The following is a 20,260-nucleotide window of genomic DNA, read 5'->3' on the forward strand; positions in this document are numbered from 1 at the left end:
GCACAAGGAACTCTGCCCACTTTTCATGGGATTTCTCAAAGATGCCAGCTGCTAGCAACCATGAAACATGAAACACAAAGAAGTCGTAATCTCCTGGAACCTACCCTGCTTGCACAGTTCTTTGCAAGCCTCTCTAAGAATACATCCAAGCCTGCAAGTGTATACATGCTTTTCTGCAGAAAAAGATGCGGCATTGCCTTTTTTAACAAGCTGTTTCTAATATTTCCTTCATCTTTTCTAGATCAGACAAGATAAGAGTGTACAAATATCTAGGAAAAGCAGTTTTAGCATTTTCTTTGGAATTTCCCTTGTTTTATGACCTCTGTTGGACTTTCTCCTGACTTCACATTATGGTAATATTTCTGGCAATGGTTGAAAAGTTTTAAGCTTCTTTGGGTACCTAATTCCAATGGGCTAGTAACTGTGCTAGTTTATTGGGGCTGTGTATCGAGGGCTTTTGAATTTGTGGCCATATACTTTTTTGTTGCCTAGACCATTTGCTTGACCGTAGGAAAGTTATGTCCAGTCCCTTCCAGGCAGGGGGCTTTTGGTCCAAAGCAGGAAGATGCCTAGAGAGACTGCTTCCATTTGTTTCTTTGATGATGTGAGTCGGTACAAAGCAGTTACAGTGGTCAGACTGTGCTCAGTGCCCAACCCGATTCAGGAGACAGCCATCGGATAAACGTTTAGATCTTTGTAACACATGATAGATAAGTGATAAATAATCACAGAAATACTGACACTGCAAGACTGTAAGGGGTGATTAGTGAAGAAGGTACCAAAGGAGATGACAGTGGGAAGAAAATCAGACAACAAGGGCCAGTATTTATGGATATTTACTATATGCCAGCCCTGGGCTAGCATTTTACATCGGTATCTCATTTGATCTTCACAAAAACTCCATGAGGGAGGAAAATAAATCATTATTCCCCCCATTTTCCAGAGGAGGACATGGAGGCTCAGAGAGAGGAAACAATGTGCCCATAGTCACACAGCCACTAAGGGCCAGAGCGGGGAGGCAGAGCTCCCACTTCCAGTCCATGAACTCCCACATGCAGGATGGACATTTTATTCATGAAAAAGGAAAGAACAAGAGGAGGACGACGAGGTAAAAGGAGGTATGAGGAGAAGGAAGAGAAGAAGTGATGGATGCGGCAAAACACTGAGATGGCGGGGAGGGAAAAGATGGGGCCCTAGTCGGCTGTCTTCATGATTCTTGGACAAACAGGCCCATCTTCCGTTTCCCATCAGAGGGGAATGCGTGGGGCGACTGAAGACGGAAGCAGAGAGGAGACGGTCATGCTGGAGAATGCAATGTGAGTCAATACAGACAATTAAGAGTCCTGGTGAGTGGCTTTGGAGTCAGACACACCTGAGTTCAAATCCCAGCTCTGGCATTCCCGAGCTGTGTGACTTTGTACAAGGAACTTCCCGCCTCTGTGCCTAAGTTTCCTCATCTGGAAAACCGGACAGTCGTAGCACCTACCACAGAAGGAGACTGAACGGGAAGGACGGTCAATGTGAAAACACTTAAGATGCGGGTGGCAAATGATGGCCCACTGGGTCTCATCCAGCCTCCACTGGCTTCTGTGCAGCCTGCAAGCTAAAAATAGTTTTTACCGTTTTAAACAGTTTTTTTTAAAGAGGAAAAAAAAATCAAAAGAAGACTATTTTGTAACATATGATGAAAATTCAAATTTCTTTGTCCATAAATATAATTTATATCAGAACACAGCCGTGTCATTCATTTCTTTGCTGTCTTTTGCTATTTTTGCGTTGCAATGGCAATAAGTATCTGTGACCAAGGCGGCATGTGGCATCGCATGATTTTGCACGGCTACGCAGCACACTACAGATGGCAGCGGGGCAGTTAGGACTCGCCAGCCTCTGGATGGGCACATGCCCCCCCTTTCTGCATGGACAGACGTTTTCAAAGGTGAAATACACACACTACTCCAGATCAGTATTCACAGATGAACATTTGCAATAGATGTTGATGACAGAGGCTAACTTTGAACCCCAATTAAGTGGAACGGTATTCCCCACCAAAAAAAGCATCCCATTCTTCTTGTTAGTAGACATGTGTTACCAAAAAAAAAAATAAATAAATAAAAAATTTTTTTAAAATGCACTCATTATATTTTGAATTTCACCAAAAAAAAGTTGTTTTCTTTCTTGCTATATAAATACTTATAGACTATTCTTGCTTTTTGCCTTTCAGCCCACAAAACCTAATTTTGCCTTTCAGCCCACAAAACCTAAAATGCTTCCTCTCTGGCCATCACAGGAAAAGTTGGCCAAGGCTTGACTTAGGACAATGGCCGACATGTGGCAAACAGCACAGGAAAGGAAATGGCAGCTCTCCTTTATGGACGTCATAGCTCCTGCACCATTTCCCTCATGAAGGCAACGTGGCTAAAGCCCCAATTCCTCTTTGTATGTCTTACTAGATACTAGATCTATATGCCCATCAAGTTCCAGGTAAAGCATAGCTGCTCAGCATAGGAAGGTAGAGCTGGGCTACAAGCCTCTCCTTTTCAGGCCCATCCATCCTTTCTGAAAAAGGCTCCTTTGGGCTCCTAGTTAACTACCCCAAACAATGCAGGTAGCTCCACTTGCTAGAGCAAATAGGCCATCTTGAAGACCCAAGAGAAGGCAGGCTGCAGCAAAGTTCTCCCCAAATATATTCCCTGTGCAGTAATTCTACATGAGGGTCTGGAAAGAAAGGGGCCCATGGGCAGTAAGTGCAGCAAACCCAGCCAACCTGCTCTTTCTCTCAGAGTGTAGTAACTAGCCTGAGGACATTGGCCTATCAAAGGCTCTGAGAAGGCCTGCAACGAAGAACCCTGTTTAATTCTGTTTGATCCAGCTTTGCTCAAACTGATTTGAACATAGAATGCTTTTATTATAATTTGTTTAAAATAGAGCCACTTAATACGCAACATTATTAGTGCTCTGAGGAACATATTCAGGGAATTACTGCTGCAGGGGAAGGAGTAGCTGACCAAGAGTCAGACATTTCAAGTTCATATCCTCCTCCTCTCGTGTCCCCTTTACAGCCCTGGAAAAATCTCAACTGCTCAAACCTCACTTTTTTACTTTGTCAAGTGGGCAGGGTGATACCTGCCTGCTACCCTCACAGAGGTGAAAGGGGAGTAGATGAAAATCTGGGATGGACATGGGGTATTTTCTCTAAACTGGAGAGGGACCTGTGTGAAAGTGAAGGTAGGAGAAGTGGCAACGTCAGCCCTTAGAACTTGGAAGACATTTCCGGTGAAGAGTGGACTAGGCGAGGAGCTGCTGGGCTGAAGGCTTCCCCTCAGCTGCCTCTGCCCTCACTCAGTGTTTGCTGGAAGAGCAGTGACCATCCAGGGCCAGACGGACAGAGCCCATACCCCCTGTGCACGGTCCCTGCCCACAGTGAGAGGCACACCAAGGAGAGACGCCCATCTACATAAAGCTCCCGGAAAGCCTCCTAGGGCGGGAGTCCCGAGCCTTAAACCAGGTGCTCGCACTCATCCACGAAGTGTGGAGACGGCTTAGCAGCCTGGCCTCTGCAAACATGTTCGTGCATTCATAATTTTAAAAATAATAACATGGAGAAAATTCATCTGGCGCGTCTCAGCTTGCACCCTCACACACGGTCGCTGCCTTATCTGACATATCAGATTTCTTCGAGTCCCAAGCCTGTTGTGTAAGGCGGGACACGAGTGCTCGCTGGCTCTGAACACTTCCTCATTCTCCCCTTCTCGGTTCCACATTCCGTGAGAGGGAAGGACAACTCTTTTCGGCCGCCAATGGTACTGAACGGCCTGCGAGGCTCAGCTGTATTTCAAATCTGCTGGTGGAGATGCTATTAACGGGGCAAGCCGTTCCTCTCTCAGAAGAAAACAGAAGTGCTTTCCTTTCCTAGTGTGTCACCTGCCTTCAGACAAAGAGGAGCGCAAAGGATTTCCTCAAACGTGATTTCATCATACTCCCAAGCTAGTGCCCTGGCGCCAGGGGATACAAGTACAAAAAAATAAACAAAACTGCAAATGCAACCAACAACAGAAGCAAAAAGCTCTACAGGCAGAACCTAGTGAGGACCCAATGTCACGTAGTGGGGGTGGGGGTGTTTTTGTTTTCGCAGAGAGATTTGTGCAGAAACTCGTCTCAAATAATGCAGTTACATCAGAGATCAAGGTGTGTTGAAAGAAGAATGGACGCTGGGGTATCAGCAGGGCTGCTAATTCCACCACATGCTGACTCAGGGCCGCCACAGGCATCTGGGCTTCCTTGCTGACACCTGAGTGTGGAACAAAGAAGCCTCATACCGCTGCCAAGAACAAACACACGGGGCAGCGTTCATTTGTTACTCCCACCACTTCCCAGAGGGCTGCAGTGTGCCCCCCGCCCGCCCCCAGCCTGACGAGGCTCTCGGACTGCAGAAATCAAAATTATACACAGATGTTAATTTGTCAACATGGAAAGGCAATCACGTGACATTGCGTAAATAGCAACAATAATAGCAACAATAAGTTGCCTTTAAAGGCTTCAGCCGGCAGGTAAGAGTGGGGGACCCAGTGTCTGAACTGCGTCTGTGTGACTCCAGAGCCTGGGTGCTTACCGTTCACTCAGCACCAAAGACTATGCAAAGCTGGATTCTGTCCGCATCAAGCACGGATTTGCATGACCATCTCTGTATAGGGCAATGTGCTTCAAAATGGTACTTTCTCTGCATGAGGATTGTAAGAAATGTTTTCTTCTGATTCCTCCTTCAACATTCTAAGTTTTCGACAGTGAGCATAAAAGGAATAACTGGGGAAAATGAAGCAGTGGCTGTGAGGATTTCAGGTCTCCTAGCGAAAGTGAATCTTCATGATTTTTATCGCAGAGCCTCGTCCTATGATTTCCTCTGAAGGACAAAGATACAATGTACACAGAGGGGTCTTCAGCCACCTATGGGCATCTGCCTTTTGGTTTGGGTCTAACAGGTTTCCCTGAGAAACGGCCTCCTCTCAGAGGCTGTAACAACCTTTGTCCTATATGCTTCCAGAAGGGCTGTTTCCACCGCTCTGCAAGTACGCAGTGACGAAGGCACCAAGGAAATGCTTCTGGATGGGCAGAATTCCCAGCTGCCCAAGCCCTGCGACCAGTGACCCAGACATGACAGGAGGAACCTTACCTATTATGCTACACAGTGGGGGCATGAAGGAGCCAGGGTGACCTCTGGCTGTGGAAAGCTCACAAAGGCTAAAAGAAACAACAGGCAGGGTTCCTCCTTATGCAGATGAAGCATCCTAGAAATTCTGTCACCAAGGGAATAGCCCTGTGAGATACTGTGACCCAGTGTTTACAAGCGCAGGATCTGCCTGGGAGAGACGGGGACAGCTTAGACAAAGGCTGTTATTCTTAGCATTGTGTGTGTGTGTGTGTGTGTGTGTGTGTGTGTGTGTGTGTGTGTGTTTTCTGGAAAACATAGCTAGAGGGAACCTATATTCCTACCCCAATGTCCCTGACAGACATGTGGTCACCCAGGCAAAATGAGGACTGTAGCACCTATTTCATGAGATCACCTGGTAGCCAAGGCGACCAGCGCTCTTCCTGCAGGGGTCACGTTACTCCAGGGAAGGCATCGATGGAGAAGGCCTGAGGAGAGTTATGGTACGTCTGGGCATAACCAGTGGCTTCCAGCCCGTGATGCCTCAGTGGCAGAAAGGGACATAGCCACGCGGGTTGGTGGTGGCCATAAACAAGCACTCTTCTGTTGGATGTTATTGTCTGCATCTTCCGTTTTGTTGGGGCTGTAGAGATGGTGGGAAAGAGATGGGGCTGAAGTTCCCCTCCCTGAACCACCCAGAAAATTCTGGCCCAGCCTGTGAACACCGCCCCCCAAAAGGATGGCTCCCCAAAGCAGGCCTATGAGCAGTGTCTACTCTTGGTGTACAATTCTAGAAAGGAGATCTACGTCTGAGCCTTCTCGAGCCCCCATTTACACATCTCTCTCACGTTCGCCCTGAAAACGCCGTTCTGGCCGTATGTTCAGGGGCTGACTCTTGTTGAAAGTTGTGGATTGATATCTGACAACATCAAATGGTGTCCCGATGTCATTTAGTGCTTGTGTTCCTTAAAAAGCCTTTCCATCTGCCTGGTAAGTTAGGTGACCCTCTGGAAGAGAGTGTGTTAACACTGTAATGTCCCAAGCACACAACACAGCTTACGAGCAGGATTGGCACACGGTGCTGCCTGCCTCTGGCACCAGCTAACTCCTAAACGGTGCCGACTGCCACTCGCCCCTCGCCCTGCTCTCACCCGTGGCTGGGTTTCCCGATGTCCACTCCGAGTATTATTTTTCTTGTAGCATTCAGTTTTTCATACCCCTCCCACCCATTGATATCTGTGTCTCAGATTAATTTTCACCAGATGTGAATGACTGCACTTCTCCAAGATTTGTTACTTTCCCTCCATGTGCCTAACCTTCTTCGGGTCTTTGTGTGATTTTTCTGACCTCTCTAGTGTTTCCAACACCTCCCAAATTAGTGTCATCTGCGACTTCCTTCACATGCTCTTTTCTCCCCTTAACAGGTCATTAATAAAAAGGTTAAGCAAGACCAGACCAGCTCCACACTCTAGAGCACATGACAAAGGGGTGGGAGAGGCCGCAGCGCTTCCTGCGCGCCAGGCCTGGCACAGGGAGGACGTAAAGTAATGCAACAACAGTCCGCTGCACAGCTCCCGCCTCTGGGCCACGTTCATCTATCACCACTCTTTGTTTATGATTTCTCAGCCAGATCTCAGGTCCTGAGAGTGTAGCCGTCGCCAAGCCAACACGCATTGCTTTGCCAGGTAACCCTTCCAAGCTCCAGAAAAATCCATGAGAATTTATTTACTGCTCTTGATTCTGCTTAAAACCTTCTACCCAGCACCCAAGTCCATCATCCTTGAGAGCAGAAAGAGATAGACTGAGACATTATTTATTGTTATCCTTTTCTCTCCTCCAGTCCATCAGCTCAAAATTGTTTGTTAAATATTCACTGGCTTTTCACATTACTCACTAGATTTTTCTTTCAGCTGAAAGCAATTCCCTGCTAGAAACACAGACTAATCCATAGTCTCCAGCAAGCAAACCTGCCTTTGCTATTCCCGGGTATCATTAAAATCAAAGGTAACTGAAGAGGGTGTGTTTTTAAGGTAAACATGCTTTAAGACCAGCGAGAAAATGTGAAGCTGGCTTGTGCAGCAATGGCTGTCAGAATAGCTTCCCCCTTTCGATTTTCTTCTGTCTTTTCTTTTACACCCCAAACCCACCCAGCCGACAGTTACCAACTATTTTCTTCAGGTGGCAATATAAAGCCTGCTCCTCCAAGCCAAGTAATAACAATACCAATGATATTCTAAAGAGAACTGAGCCTTCACCGCGCAGCAGGCATGGCTAGGCCTCTTACTTACCTCACCTCATCTCATCCCCACCCCACCCTGGGAGGTGGGCACAACCTTCTCCAAGTGAGAAAATGGAGGGGCAGGAAGGGAACGACACTCACCCAAGGCCACCCAGACCAACAGTGCTGGAGCTAGGATCCAAACCCAGGCCCATCTGAATCCAGACACCACACCATGGCCACCCCACCACGCTGTCATCAGTCTCTCATAGATGAGTGGTTCTCCACAGTTTTTGAGTCACTGGCCCCCTATGAATATCTGCTGAGGTTCATAGATATTTTCTTTCTTCTTGGGGAATGCACACATACCCACTTCAAAGTCTGTTAACCATGTCAAGGGGATTTGCAGAGCCTTGGGGGTATGTGGACACCAGCTGAAGAACCGGTGTACTCTGAGCGTTTGTACTACTCTAAGTTCCTCGGGTGGAACTGTACTTTGCTCATTGCCTCAACTCCAGTACTAAGAGGAAGAAATATTTTTGAATGAATTATTGATTGCAAGGACTTTGGGTAGTACATTCAAGTTATAGCTCAGAACAACAGCTTTACGAGCCTGACTAGAAGTCATAAATATACAGTTATCTTCCAGAGGAGCAGAAATGTCAAAAAAAAGAAGACAGCAAAAACATTTCACTTTGCCCAGGAATTACTTCTGCAACTGGAAGTAGGCTGAGCCTTTGTCGTGGTGGTTCTGAGACATCTCATGGCTACTTTGGGTTATTTCTCATCTTAATTCCTTAAAGCAGATTATTGAAAGCCTCTTCTGAAGCAAACAATAGTTGACCTTTGAACAGCACAGGTTTGAACGGCATGGGTTCACTTATCTGATCCACAGTTGGGAATCCGTGGATGCAGAGGGTTGAGGGAATGCAATGTTTTACGCCATTTTATATAAGGGACTTGAGCATCTTTGGATTTTGGTATCCATGGAGGTCCTGGTACCAGTCACCACAGATACCAAGAGATGACTGCATAGTAGTTACATTTTCGGATAGTCCAAAGTTATATGCAGATTTTTTACTGTATGTGGGGTCAGCTCCCCAGCCCCTGCATTGTTCAAGGGTCCGCTGTACACTCAGAATGTCAAGGTGGGGAGTCATTCATTCCAAGCCGCTGAAATCTCCGGAGGTGCCCCTTAAGGGATAGAATTCCTGACGCCTAGGGAGTTCAGGGGAACTGCAAGAGGCAATGGTATCTTCCTTCTTTCTCTAGGTCCTCTTCAACCTTTTATAACTTTGGGAACTCGATTTTTCTGTACCACTATGCCCCGCACGCCTCCCTATTCTATGACTGCTGATTTTGCTTTGCAATCGTTGATATTATATTTCTCGCCTTTTCTTGGAGAGACAGAGGAACCACACACTCTTGAAGTTAGACTTCAGCTATGCTGTAAACTTGACAGCCTACATGTCACTGTGGCGAGAAGCCACAGATGCCCCTGTTGATACACATGTAAATAGACAAGAGGGCAAGTCAAAAGCCTGCCTCTCCCTTGCCCAGTTCAACTGGACACCTCGGGAAAACAGAGCTCTGGATCCTACTCAGCACCCCTCCCGCCAGGAATATGTCCCAGCTTTGACCCCCATGGGAGAAATCTGGAAGCATTCTCAGTTCAGTCCCTTCTTTTACCTTCCCATCCAAATCCTACTGGCTTCACGTCCCAATCTCATCTCCAATTTACCCACCTGTCTGCATCTCCCCCACTGATACTCTGGGTCAGCACCATCGATTTTCTCACAAGTGATGGAGCCGCCCCTACTTCTGCTCTTCCTGCCATGACAGTTCATCTACACAGCAGCCAGGGTTGTTCTACAACATAAAGCAAATGCTGTCACGTCCCTGCTTAAAATCCAATGAATTTCTTTTCATTTTGCTTAGGCTAACACCCAAATGTTCCACCTTGGCCCAAAAACCCCACGTGATCTGGCTCCTTCCTACTCCTTTATCCTCATCTACTATCTTATTCTTTACCCAGAGTTGTAGTCTTTAAGGTCCTTCAGCCCACAAAACTCTTCCCTACCTCCAGCTCTTTGCACACCTGCCTGGGACCACATCCCACACACACATCCAGGCATGGATACCTCCCGACTCTCCTCCTCTCAAGGCTTGGCATAGAACCCCCTTGGAGAGATGCTCACTGAACATCCTTTCGGAAGTTGGTTCCTCTTGTTAATCTCAATGTCTTTCTGTTTTCCATCAAAGTAATGATCAACATGTATGAGATCTCCATTCATATTTTTAATTCCATATGGTCTGTTTCCTTCAACTTAGCTCGTAAGAGTCACAGAGTAGCAACCACATCTATCTTACTCATTGTTTTCTCAGCGTCTAACCAAGAATTTAACCATTTGATGAAAGGATGGATGAGTAAGTGGAAAATGCTCAAATGAACGGATAAATGAATAAAAATCTTAGTAGCCAATGGCACAAGGAGGAATGCACCAGTTTCTCAGTTGTAGGATATACAGACTGAATGAAAAACCCTGCTTCGTGTTCTGATAGGGGAGGTATAAAAGAAAAGCTCCACTTTGCAGAGAAACCAGGACTTTGGTTGAGAAGACTAAGACCCAGGGTTCCTTCCTTGACTTCTTGCTCAGCCACTGGATTTCTCTTGCCCCAGGATGAGCACAGGCCTGCTGCCTAGACGCTGCTTCCTAAAGGCAGGCAAGCAGAGCATAAATTCTCCAGCCACAGAAAAACACCTCCTTCCTCATTCTTCCTGAGGGGTGGCATGCCAGGGAGTTCCAGCGGCCTTCCCGCGCTGCTTCTCTGTGTGAAAACCCCTCCTGGGCTGAGTGCTCTGTGAGTCATGCTTGCACTCTCTGCAACACTGTGCACATGACGCTTGCACAGAGCTCCAGTTTTTCATTTTGAACAGGATATATCTCCTGGCATCACAGCCCCCTGCCAAAACTTGTTAATGCCCACATCTGTATTTTTATGAATCGGGTCCGAGAAATTTGCATGTTTTCAATCTAAAAAGACTTATTCCTTTCTAGTGGTTTCGGAAATAAAAATGATCTTGTTCTCTATGTCTGCTCAATTATGAGAGTTCCCAGTAAAAGCTGGAACATTCAAACATCAAGGCAGCTGTGGCACTCGATCTCACAAGGTGACTTGATTGGGTCCCTCGCTGCCCCACCTCATTAAATGTTCACAAACCAAAGTGCCTCTTGGGGGTCCAAGGAAAGCACCTCCATTAAATGAAAATGAAGAGTTATTTGCTGACACAAATGATTGCCACATCAAGTGGATTTTCCCGAAAGAAAATAATGGAGAATTAAGTAGCCTGCTTTTCCTGTATTTTGCAAAGCAAGATTAAAAAAAAAAAATGCAGTAAGGGCTCCAGGCGCACATTTTCACAATCAAGAGTGGAGGGTGGGATGGGTTGAGAGGACAGTGTTTGCAGGGATGCCCAGGAGGGCCACAGCATGCTGCAAAGGGATCCCAGGGGCTCTCTGCAAGAAAACCATGACAATATGGCAGGCCAAAGGTAAGCTCTAGCCTTAAGAAAAGAGGAGAGGGGATGAACTTTTAGGGAGGAAGATAGAGAGAAGCTGGAAGCAGAGAATAGGGATACATGGTGGATGTAAGCAGCACTGACTATGGAATATGTAGGACCCAGTGCAAAATGAAATTGTGAGCCCCCTTGTTCAAAAATTACTAAGAATTTTATGACCCTGACAGCAGACATGAAATCAAGAGCGGAGCCCGTCTGATCTCGGGGTTCTGTGGGTCACACAGGCTACCTGCTGCTAACGCGGGGTTGGGTGTGAGGTTTGGCTGATCGGGAGGCTAGTTCTAGGGGCTGTCACAACTCTTTAGAAAAGCAAACTTTCCCCAGTCCACTTTGCTCTCAGAAAACACCACCTTTGAATGATCACAGTGAGACAAGTAAATTCTGCCTGGGCTGATATCTAGAAGTGGCAGGAAAAAAAAGAGAGGAGCTATCAGGGTTGTTACATTAATTCCAAATTGTTGTCATTTTTGGAGCAACTTTTCCTAAATGACGATTCATTTCAGCACCAAAACACCAGATTCAAGTCACAGCCTTCTGATGCTATTATAAGCATATTACGGATGCTTAGTAAAAGAACTTCTTGTAATATTTCTTTTTATAAGGGCCATAAATCAAAATATTCAAAACAGTTATTTTTTAATGCACCACCATTATCCATCCTTAGGTATAAATTTAACGTCTCCTTGGGCTCCACAGATTGTAACGTGACTCAAAACATGCGACGGCTGTTCAAAACTAGAAAGTTCCCCAGGATCTCATTCTTTAAGTCCCTAAGATACAGTTTTAAAAGCCTGAAGATATCTGAGCAAACTTGTTTAAAGGAGTCATAAAGAAAGATAAGTAGTTTTCCCCAGAAGCCTATAAAATGTATTACAACATATTAAAGCAGAATTACATATTGACTAATTTTCAGAGGACATTTGTTTTCTCGGGGTACGTGGTGTTTGGGGAAATTCATGAAGGAATAAAAGGGGTAGGGGTTCAACACCATTTAGTCTCTGTTTGCCTTGAGCAAAGCAAGGGTTTCCATGGGCCTGGGCATGACAAGGTTCCCGTGTCAGGAGATGGCAGTGTGGATGCCATGAACCTTGTGAAAGAGCAATAAAAATCTTTCCTATTCAGAAGGAGACACCAATGCAGTCCAGCACCCTGACATGTATGATGGCAGAAGCAGCAGCTTTATAGAAAAGCCCCAAGTAAGACCCATACTTCTCAAGACAACTGCTAAACTACCAGAACCTTCCTTTGCCTCCCTACTCTATGCATGTGGTGGGCAGGGTTCACTCACACGTTCGCTGTTTAACATTACAACCTTTTCTTCTCATTTAATATTGGTTGTAGGTCAATTTATGCTTTTATTAGCTTTTCTATGTGAGTATTATGTGATATTTCTCTTCAAGTTTTCCCTAGAGACGAAGAGAGTCTCTCAGAGGGAACCTTAAGACTTTCTCTGGTTTCCCCACCTCCTCATACTGACAAGCTTCCCTTTGGAGCTACTTTGCATCTGAAAGAGTTAATTCCAGTGCTGTTTTGCCCTTTACTCAGGAAAGAGAGAAGAAAGGAGATACTCGCTGTGACCAGGAAGCAGGTTCTATTGGCAGCTAAGGGATCTAGGTGTTACATCTTTACTACACGGAAAGATACTGTATCTGAAAATCAACCCCCTGTGCATTCCCTGTTGGATCGGAGAACGCAATCTGACTCATTGGTGGGACCTACAACAGGTTCGACCAAGCAATGAAACACACCAATGGCACCGTCACCCATAGGCAAAACACACCAGTTATTGTTTGAAAATTCACCTGGAGCATGACTGCCATGACATATGAAGGCAAGACTTGAGGAAGGACACCCCTGCTAAGTTATCCCAAAGACTTGCCTCTCTAATCACAGACCTGGTGATTCTTCGGCACTGTGACATTTCATGTTTGACCCAGAAAAAGAACGACATGCTGAATACTGTTTTTGACCATCAGAAATCACCATGGTACACAATCTACCACATTCCTTGTTCTGAACAAAATGGCATATGCAATGTCATCAAGTTCAACAGAATATTCAATGTAACCACAGGCATATTCAACTCCAGGGAGGTGGGGCCTGTGTTAAACAGCCTGCAGTATCCTGGAGAGAGGTGATTCCCAGCAGCAAAAGTCTCTAAAGTTCAATGTTCCATTTATAATTGTGGCAATTACATGCACCGCCATTCCATTATAATGCAGACAGGACAGAAATAAAAGGTGGGTTCGTAGTAGCTAAAAGGCAACTTTTAAAAGAGCACAACCCTCTGAAAAATGCAATGCATGAAATTTATAATGCAAAGCTCTGTAGAAGCACAACTGTAAAAAAAAAAAAAAAACAACAGATATAATGCCACTGAGACCTGCCAATATTAATATTTCTAATCTAATTCATTCAAAGAGGTATAGTTACTCATTCACCATTACTATGCCTTGATCCTCTGTTTTCTTCAGAACTGCCATAGAAGAGACAGTATAGTCCATTAAACGGGCTTCTTAGAGATGATAGTTTCAGCTCCATGAAGACATATGCTTTTATTTTCCTTATTCCTTGCCAAACATTTGACACCACCAGACGGATGTGAGAGTCACACCACACTGGCACATCTGGCAAAAGCAAGCAGTGGGCTGAAAACCACGACTGGAGAACTGTGACAATTCAAGTCCACAATCATGCCCTTAAAAGTGTGTATACACCCTGGCGAGGGCATAGATTACATCGTAAATAACAAAGAAACATTTTGAATTGTGCTCAACCCAGCCCCAACAAGGCAGAGCAATACCGTGGTTTCAGGGTGGCAGGGGCGGGGGGGGGTTGGGGGGGGGGGGGGGGGGAGCAGGGCAGGAGGGAGGGGCTCTTGGGGACAGTCACAGAACACAGAAGCAAGCACAGGGCACAGTCACAGACATCAGCGAACACAATTGATCACGCACACAATACAACACTAGAATGCAATTTTTTAAAGAAAAGTGATATAAAAGATGGTTTCTCACCCCTCAAAACAAAACTGGAACTTTGGTTTACAGGCCCGGCTATGCCCATATGCCCTCCTCGTCATCCTGAGGCCGGCCCGGGGTAGGGAGGTGCACGGAGAGGAGGGGAGCACCGGAATGAAAGAAGAGAAGGTTAGTTACACCGTGAGGCACTGCAAAGGCACACCAATCTTCACTTTGTTTTTCAATCTTAAAGTGCAAGAAAAAAAATCCATATTAACTTAAGTTCCACGTCACCAACTTGTCAAAGACATTACTGAGTTTTGCATCTAGGGCAACCCCCACACAAAAACATTCCACCTACCCAGCTCTGTCTGACTCTGTGTCAAGATTGGATTAGAAGATTAAAATTAGTCTACATTAGCAGATGATTATTTTTTTGGAAAGCATGCAATCTGAATTGCAAATGCCTGAGGAGGAGATTAAACCTTTTAAGTAAGCAGAGAAGTAATTACAGTAATCAAATACCCTTAATTTCTCATAAGCTTAAAATATCAATAAAGGCTGAAGAAATATTTAAAAAAAAAGATCGACTTGGGTGGAACAAACTTTTGTAGCGTGCGATTAAGTCACATTGGTTATTTCTCAAAGGCTCAAACATGCTGTGATCTCCGTTTGTCAGGTTCTATTTTGCTCTCAGCATAAAAGAGGATGTGCCTGCCATGGAATGAGTATACATTTGCAACCAAATAAGTTTCAAAGAAAGGAGACTAAACTTTCAATTCAGTAGAATGCTAGTACAAAGAAAATTTTAACTTAAAACTGTGTTCAATTGTGGATAACCTGAAACTTATTTGGTCTGAATTCTTGCTGTTGAAAAGGTTTCCTGAATGGCTCGGGCCACATAGTGAAGTGGCAGATAGGCAGGGAGACAGAAGAACATACACCGGGTCCTGTTTTGAACAATTCTCACGGTTTACTGCAAGGATGGAAACAACTTGTAGAAGACTGGGTGGGTTCATATTCTGGTCTCACGTACAATTTGGGAGCTGTCTTAATTCCTTGATGAGACCAGGTTTTGCCATGATTTGCTTCTTTGTTTTAAAAATCAGGACTAGGGAAAAAAAAATAACTTGGAATATTTTTTTTCACGATTTGGATCCTTATTGCTTAAGTTGTTAGCACTATTGAGTTGAGTAATGAGTAATGTGAAAATGCCAATTTATGACCATTTTTGATCTCGAAAAACAGCCATGTCATACAGTCTAATCCAATCCTGCCAATAGACAAACGTAATTTCATCTACTCGAGGATTTAGATCTGCAGTCTTGAACTGAATTTTCATGTAATTTGTTTCCTTTGTGTTTCTTTGTATTTTATTTTATGCATTGAAAAAGATTATTCTGAGAAGAGGTTCAGAGAGTTCACCAGACTGCCAAAAGTGGTCTATGGACCACGGAGGGCTAAGCATCCCCAACTGAAGTCAGTCAGGAGATTTGCACACAGTCTGAATTGGACAGCTTGGTATGAATTTGCTCTTGATAGTTTAGACAGGATATTCTGGCAAAAACAAAACAGCTACGGTTGATCATTTTTGCTGGGACTCCTCATGTAAAATTTACCTGTGTTGATTTATCTCTTCACAGTCTAGTAATTGTCAATTGGCAATAAACTACTCTTTTCCCTACATAACTTGAGAAACACATATTTTTTGCATTCATTAAACTTCCTTTCAGTTCCTGGAGAAAAGCAAAGTTGATGTCCCTTTTCATGATAATAAAGAAGAAAAATCTACAGCATGGGACCCTCAGCCATCCATAAATGGGTTTCCAGGGGTCCGGTAACCCGTTAAAATTCAATGCAGAACATTGTGGGTATATGTGCAAGTGTATTTCTCTGGATGGAGGCCTGAGCTTTCATCACCAAGTTTTTGACCCCCAGACTCACTGCTATAGGGAAACTCTAGGCACAGAGAGATGCGGTGATTTGCCAAAGTTACAAAACAAAATAAAAGGCTTTCCCCAAAACATAGCCTATAGCCTCTGCTGACGGCTTCTAAATGGCTGTAAAAATCACTTTCCGTGCAGAGCAGTTTATTTCATTTTGCATTTAAAACCCAATAGCATGTATACATTCAGTTTGTTTGAAATCCATTCACACAGGGCTTTAAATTTTAAAAAAAGGAGAAGAAAGAAGAAGAAAGAAAGAAAAAAGCCACTGCCACCAAAATCTACCACTATTTTCTTAACAGTGAAATGTGGTCTAATGCAAATCACTTTTAGCAAATTAAATATATTAAAAAGTGGTAATTAATTATGATTGAAACAGACAGGAGTTGTAGCTTGAAAATATACACGGCCAATATCACTACTGTGCCTCGTCCACCATAGGAATAAAAAGGAGCTCCCAGATGTCGAGGGTTATTAAAAACCAGATGTTGAGATCGACGTCTTGTATGCTAGTGAATAAAGTAAAGAAATATGACAGTCCAATATAAACTCTGCTAACATTTAACATGGCAGAAATGTGGCTAAATTCCTTTAGTGAACTCAGAATATTATACATTTTTTTTTTAAGTTTTTAGTTTCTAAAGTTTAAAGTTTTAAGAAGAAAATAGAAAGGGAAGTGGTGGCCATTTCTGGTCTCTAATCTTCAAAGCTTAAACATGAATTGACCCTAATCACCAAGTGATCTGGGTCAGAGTGAGTGTCTGCTTGGGGAATAAAAAACAAAACTGCAGGAGCTAATCAGAGAGGGAGCTCCAAGTATTTCCATACGTTCACAGCTGTTGGACTCCTGCAATTGCCTGCATCTCTGGATGCAAATATTAATTCATTCAGCAACCTTACCGCACAGAAATGTAAATTGGGGGACCAAAAAATAAGAAACAGACAGATATCACTTGATCCCAAACTTCATGCCAAGTTACTTAGAAATATTTAGAATTTAAAAGGTATCTCTGGGCCTGGGAGAGACTGTGTCCTCCCCTTGTTTTCCTGTTTCCAGATCAACTTTTCAGTGTCTTCTCTGGATGCTGCCTGTTGTTTGCTCCCTTGTGTGTTTTTCTTGAGTGATGGCTATGCCAGGAGTTGCCAAAATATCCGGATGGGAAGAAAGCCTCTCGCCCATCAGTCATCCAAGTGCTTTTGTCCACAGCATCTGGGGATGGGAACATCCAAGGCAGGCTGAAGGCCAGAGCGCAGTGACCACAAAACACAGCAAATTTCAAAGAGAAGGGAGGCTTAACTGTCAAATCACCTTAGGATGTGTCTATGGCTCCAGAGAAGAGACGAGCCCTTGATGGCAATCCTGCAGTCCCAGGCCCTGATGCGATTCTCTAAATACTGCGATAAAACAAAATTCCTCACCAGACAGGCCGCTCACGGGGCCACGCTGATGACAAGATCTAAGGGCAAACGCTGAGTCATCGCTGACCAGACAGGAGACTCCGCTGTTGTGGATCCATTTATAAGCCCCAGCCAAGAAGCTCTGGGAAGGAACTCTATAATCTGACATGATAAACGGCCCGGTGTAAACCTTTAATTGGTCTCTATTTTGAAGTATTAGGTACAGCCAACAGGCAAGCCCTGGCCCATCACTGGATTTAAACAACAACAAAACACACACACACACACACACACACACACACACACACACACACACCTGCAATTCTCTTTGAGTTGATAGCCAGCTTTTTTCTTGAAAAAAATTCCCACAGGGGACATCACTGTCACACCTGTCCTAGCTGGAAATGAGAGTGAAATTATGGAAGTGTTAACCTTCAAATCAGCCCACTGCCTCTGTGAGAAGTCAGCGGCTGTCTCTGACGGCAAGTTCATCCTGGCTTCCTTGTGGGAAGAGATGCAAGGAACCTATCCTGGTTCTAACGGGGTCTGGTGGGGACAGTCACCAGACCCACCCCCACCTCTATTTCAGTTCATGGCTTCTCTGACACTTTCTGAAAATTTCAAGCCATAGGACTCGGCAAACTTTGGCTACACAAGTCACCAAAGCAGGCTCACAGGGTGGGATTTATGATTTGCCCTGCATCTAGGTTCAGCCAAAGTAAACCCTCATGGAATATCCAACAAAAGGCTTGGCCAGAGCTGGGAAAGACGGACACATGTGTAAAGGAAAACGATGGGTGTGAGCCTGGAAAACAGGGACCCCGAGCCTCGTCGGGGAGGGGAGGCACTCGTAAGTTTTCTCTCAGGGTCAAGTCCAAACCTTCCTGTGAAGACCTTCCATTTCTTCCTTTCATTTCTCCTGCCTCCTGGAACATGCTTAGCCCTCGGATAGATGTCTTTGTTCAGGTGATGAGGTCCGGGTCAGGAATGGCTACAAATTCTTACACGAGTTGTATTTGGTACAGCCTGTGTGGCCCATTTGCAGGTAAGTTCCCCCAAAGAACAGGAACGTCCTATCCAGATTCAGATACCTGGTTGGTGCTGTTTAAATATAAATGTTAGCTTAATTCTGATCTGACTAGAACTGAGCCAGCAGGTATGAACACCTGCTCCACATTAGAGAGAGTGTGACATCTTCCTGTGTTTCTTCTCTGAGTCTCACTATAGCCCCATGACACAGGTGTCGGCAGGCTGTCTGTGCAGATGTGGAAAGGACGGCTCAAAGAGAAAGTTCAGGTGGCTCACTGAAGGCCACTGGCCAGGAGTTTGGAGCCAGGGTCAAATTCCAGTCTGTCTGAGCACAAAGGTAGACCCTTCCAACAGATAAGCTGGGAAGCCATGGAAAGCAGAGTGCATTTTGACCTCAGAAGGCACTTGTTGGTTCTGCTTAGCTCAGCTCGGAAGTACTTTGGATTTTGCACCGCGGCTTTGCAAGCCATTCAAGATCCTGGTTGGATGGAGCTGGATGGTACACCATAGGTAGGGTCTCTCTGGCTCTTAGAAGAAAGAGCAGCTCTCGTGCAACCGCATGTGTCCCTTAGATGTGCATGTCATCAGCACCCAAACAAATGTCAAGGTCCCTGAGGAAAAAGGCAGCACTTTCTGTCCCCTCACATTGCCTCCCAGTGTCTTGTCTGGCCTGGGAACTTAAATATTTCCAAATGAGTAAGGAAGGAGGGCTGGGTTCTTGCTTTCCGAATGACTCGACTCCTCTGAGAGGGAATGCTGCCTGGATTCCAGAGTTCCTTAGGGTTGCCAAGATTGTGTTTATTTGTTTCTCCACAGAATGCCTCCATCCCCCTTGTCACTGCACCAGCCACATCCCTGGTTTATTCTTCTGATCTCAGTTGGTGAAAGCTGAACAGCCCTGGCTGAGGGCGGAACATGACGGGAGACATCCATATTTTATAAGACATACTGGGTGTTTCTCCAGGTGGAGGCAGAGACTGTCAGCCTGTGCAGACTGGTTGACTCTTCTCACCAACCTCACCTCACAAGGATACCTGGAGGAAGGGCAGCCATTGGAGTCCTCGCTGTCGAGCCACTGAAAACATTATAGCGGCTTTCTCCTTCACTTCTAATGCAGCATCTTTAGGAATTGTCTCAACTTTTGGACCATCACTGTGGGGTGACTTGTAGAAACTAGTTTTCTCTTTCCTTCAAGCAAAAGCAATTCTGGCAAACCAGAATTTGGTGCATGGCGCCAGCTCTCAGCTGAAAGATATAAGATACCCAGCTGAAGATGGAAATGCTGGAAGGCTCGAAGTTGGCCAACAATATTGTTTCAGAGCCCAAAGTCAACATCTGTTTAAAGCTGAGCCATTGCCAGATAGCCATAAAAAAGGGGCGGAGGTGGAGACTGGCTTTATTTTTCCTCCCTCATCCATCAGGCATTAACGCTTGGTTTTGTTAAACAGAGTGAAAATTGTGTTTTTAACATGAATCTGGTTCTGCCATTTCCTGGCTAAAGGGCAACCAAATTCTGTAACTTCTTGACACGTCATGCCCTCAGTTGCCTCAGAAATAAAATGGGATCATATATCGACCCTGACACTTCATAAGGTTGCCAAGTGAATTAAATTGGAGAATAAATTAAACTACTTTGTAGGTGTTACAAGCATATACAAATATAACTAGACATATCACCCCCATTGGTAGCATTTGATAGTTTGTTACTATTACAACGAGTTATTTGATTTTGCACTAAAGCCAAAGGCAAAAAGGGTGTGTGTGAAAAGGATCTGATAGTGTATAAAACCATCCTTACACATTTGGGCCTCTGGGAGCTATTCAAAGCTAGAGTTTATTCAGATCATTAATATTTAGATGCTGAAACAATTTTTAGAATGCTATTGTTCTGTAAGTAAGGTAGTTTTCAGAGTATCTGTGTGTGTAGTGTACGTTTAAAGGATGTTTCCAATTCTCTCTCCTCTGCTATCCCGTTATCTTCAGAGTACG

The 20,260-nt window shown here is 44.8% G+C and overlaps 1 protein-coding gene across 14 annotated transcripts in view; it reads right to left on the reverse strand.

The window, feature by feature from the left end:
- Nucleotides 1-20,260, reverse strand: part of ERC2 (ELKS/RAB6-interacting/CAST family member 2) — a 923,425-nt gene that overhangs the window by 162,262 nt on the left and 740,903 nt on the right. For 4 of the 14 annotated variants that reach the window (XM_033133186.1, XM_033133187.1, XM_033133178.1 and 1 more), the window contains one exon: nt 13,956-14,021. The exons of the other annotated variants lie outside the window; for them this stretch is intronic. In XM_033133186.1, coding sequence (XP_032989077.1) covers nt 13,995-14,021 — 27 coding nt within the window. In that variant the 3' untranslated portion in view covers nt 13,956-13,994. The remainder of the gene's footprint in view (nt 1-13,955; nt 14,022-20,260) is intronic. 14 annotated transcript variants of the gene reach the window in all.

This window comes from Rhinolophus ferrumequinum, chromosome 17, assembly GCF_004115265.2.
Source record: "Rhinolophus ferrumequinum isolate MPI-CBG mRhiFer1 chromosome 17, mRhiFer1_v1.p, whole genome shotgun sequence".
Taxonomy (NCBI): domain Eukaryota; kingdom Metazoa; phylum Chordata; class Mammalia; order Chiroptera; family Rhinolophidae; genus Rhinolophus; species Rhinolophus ferrumequinum.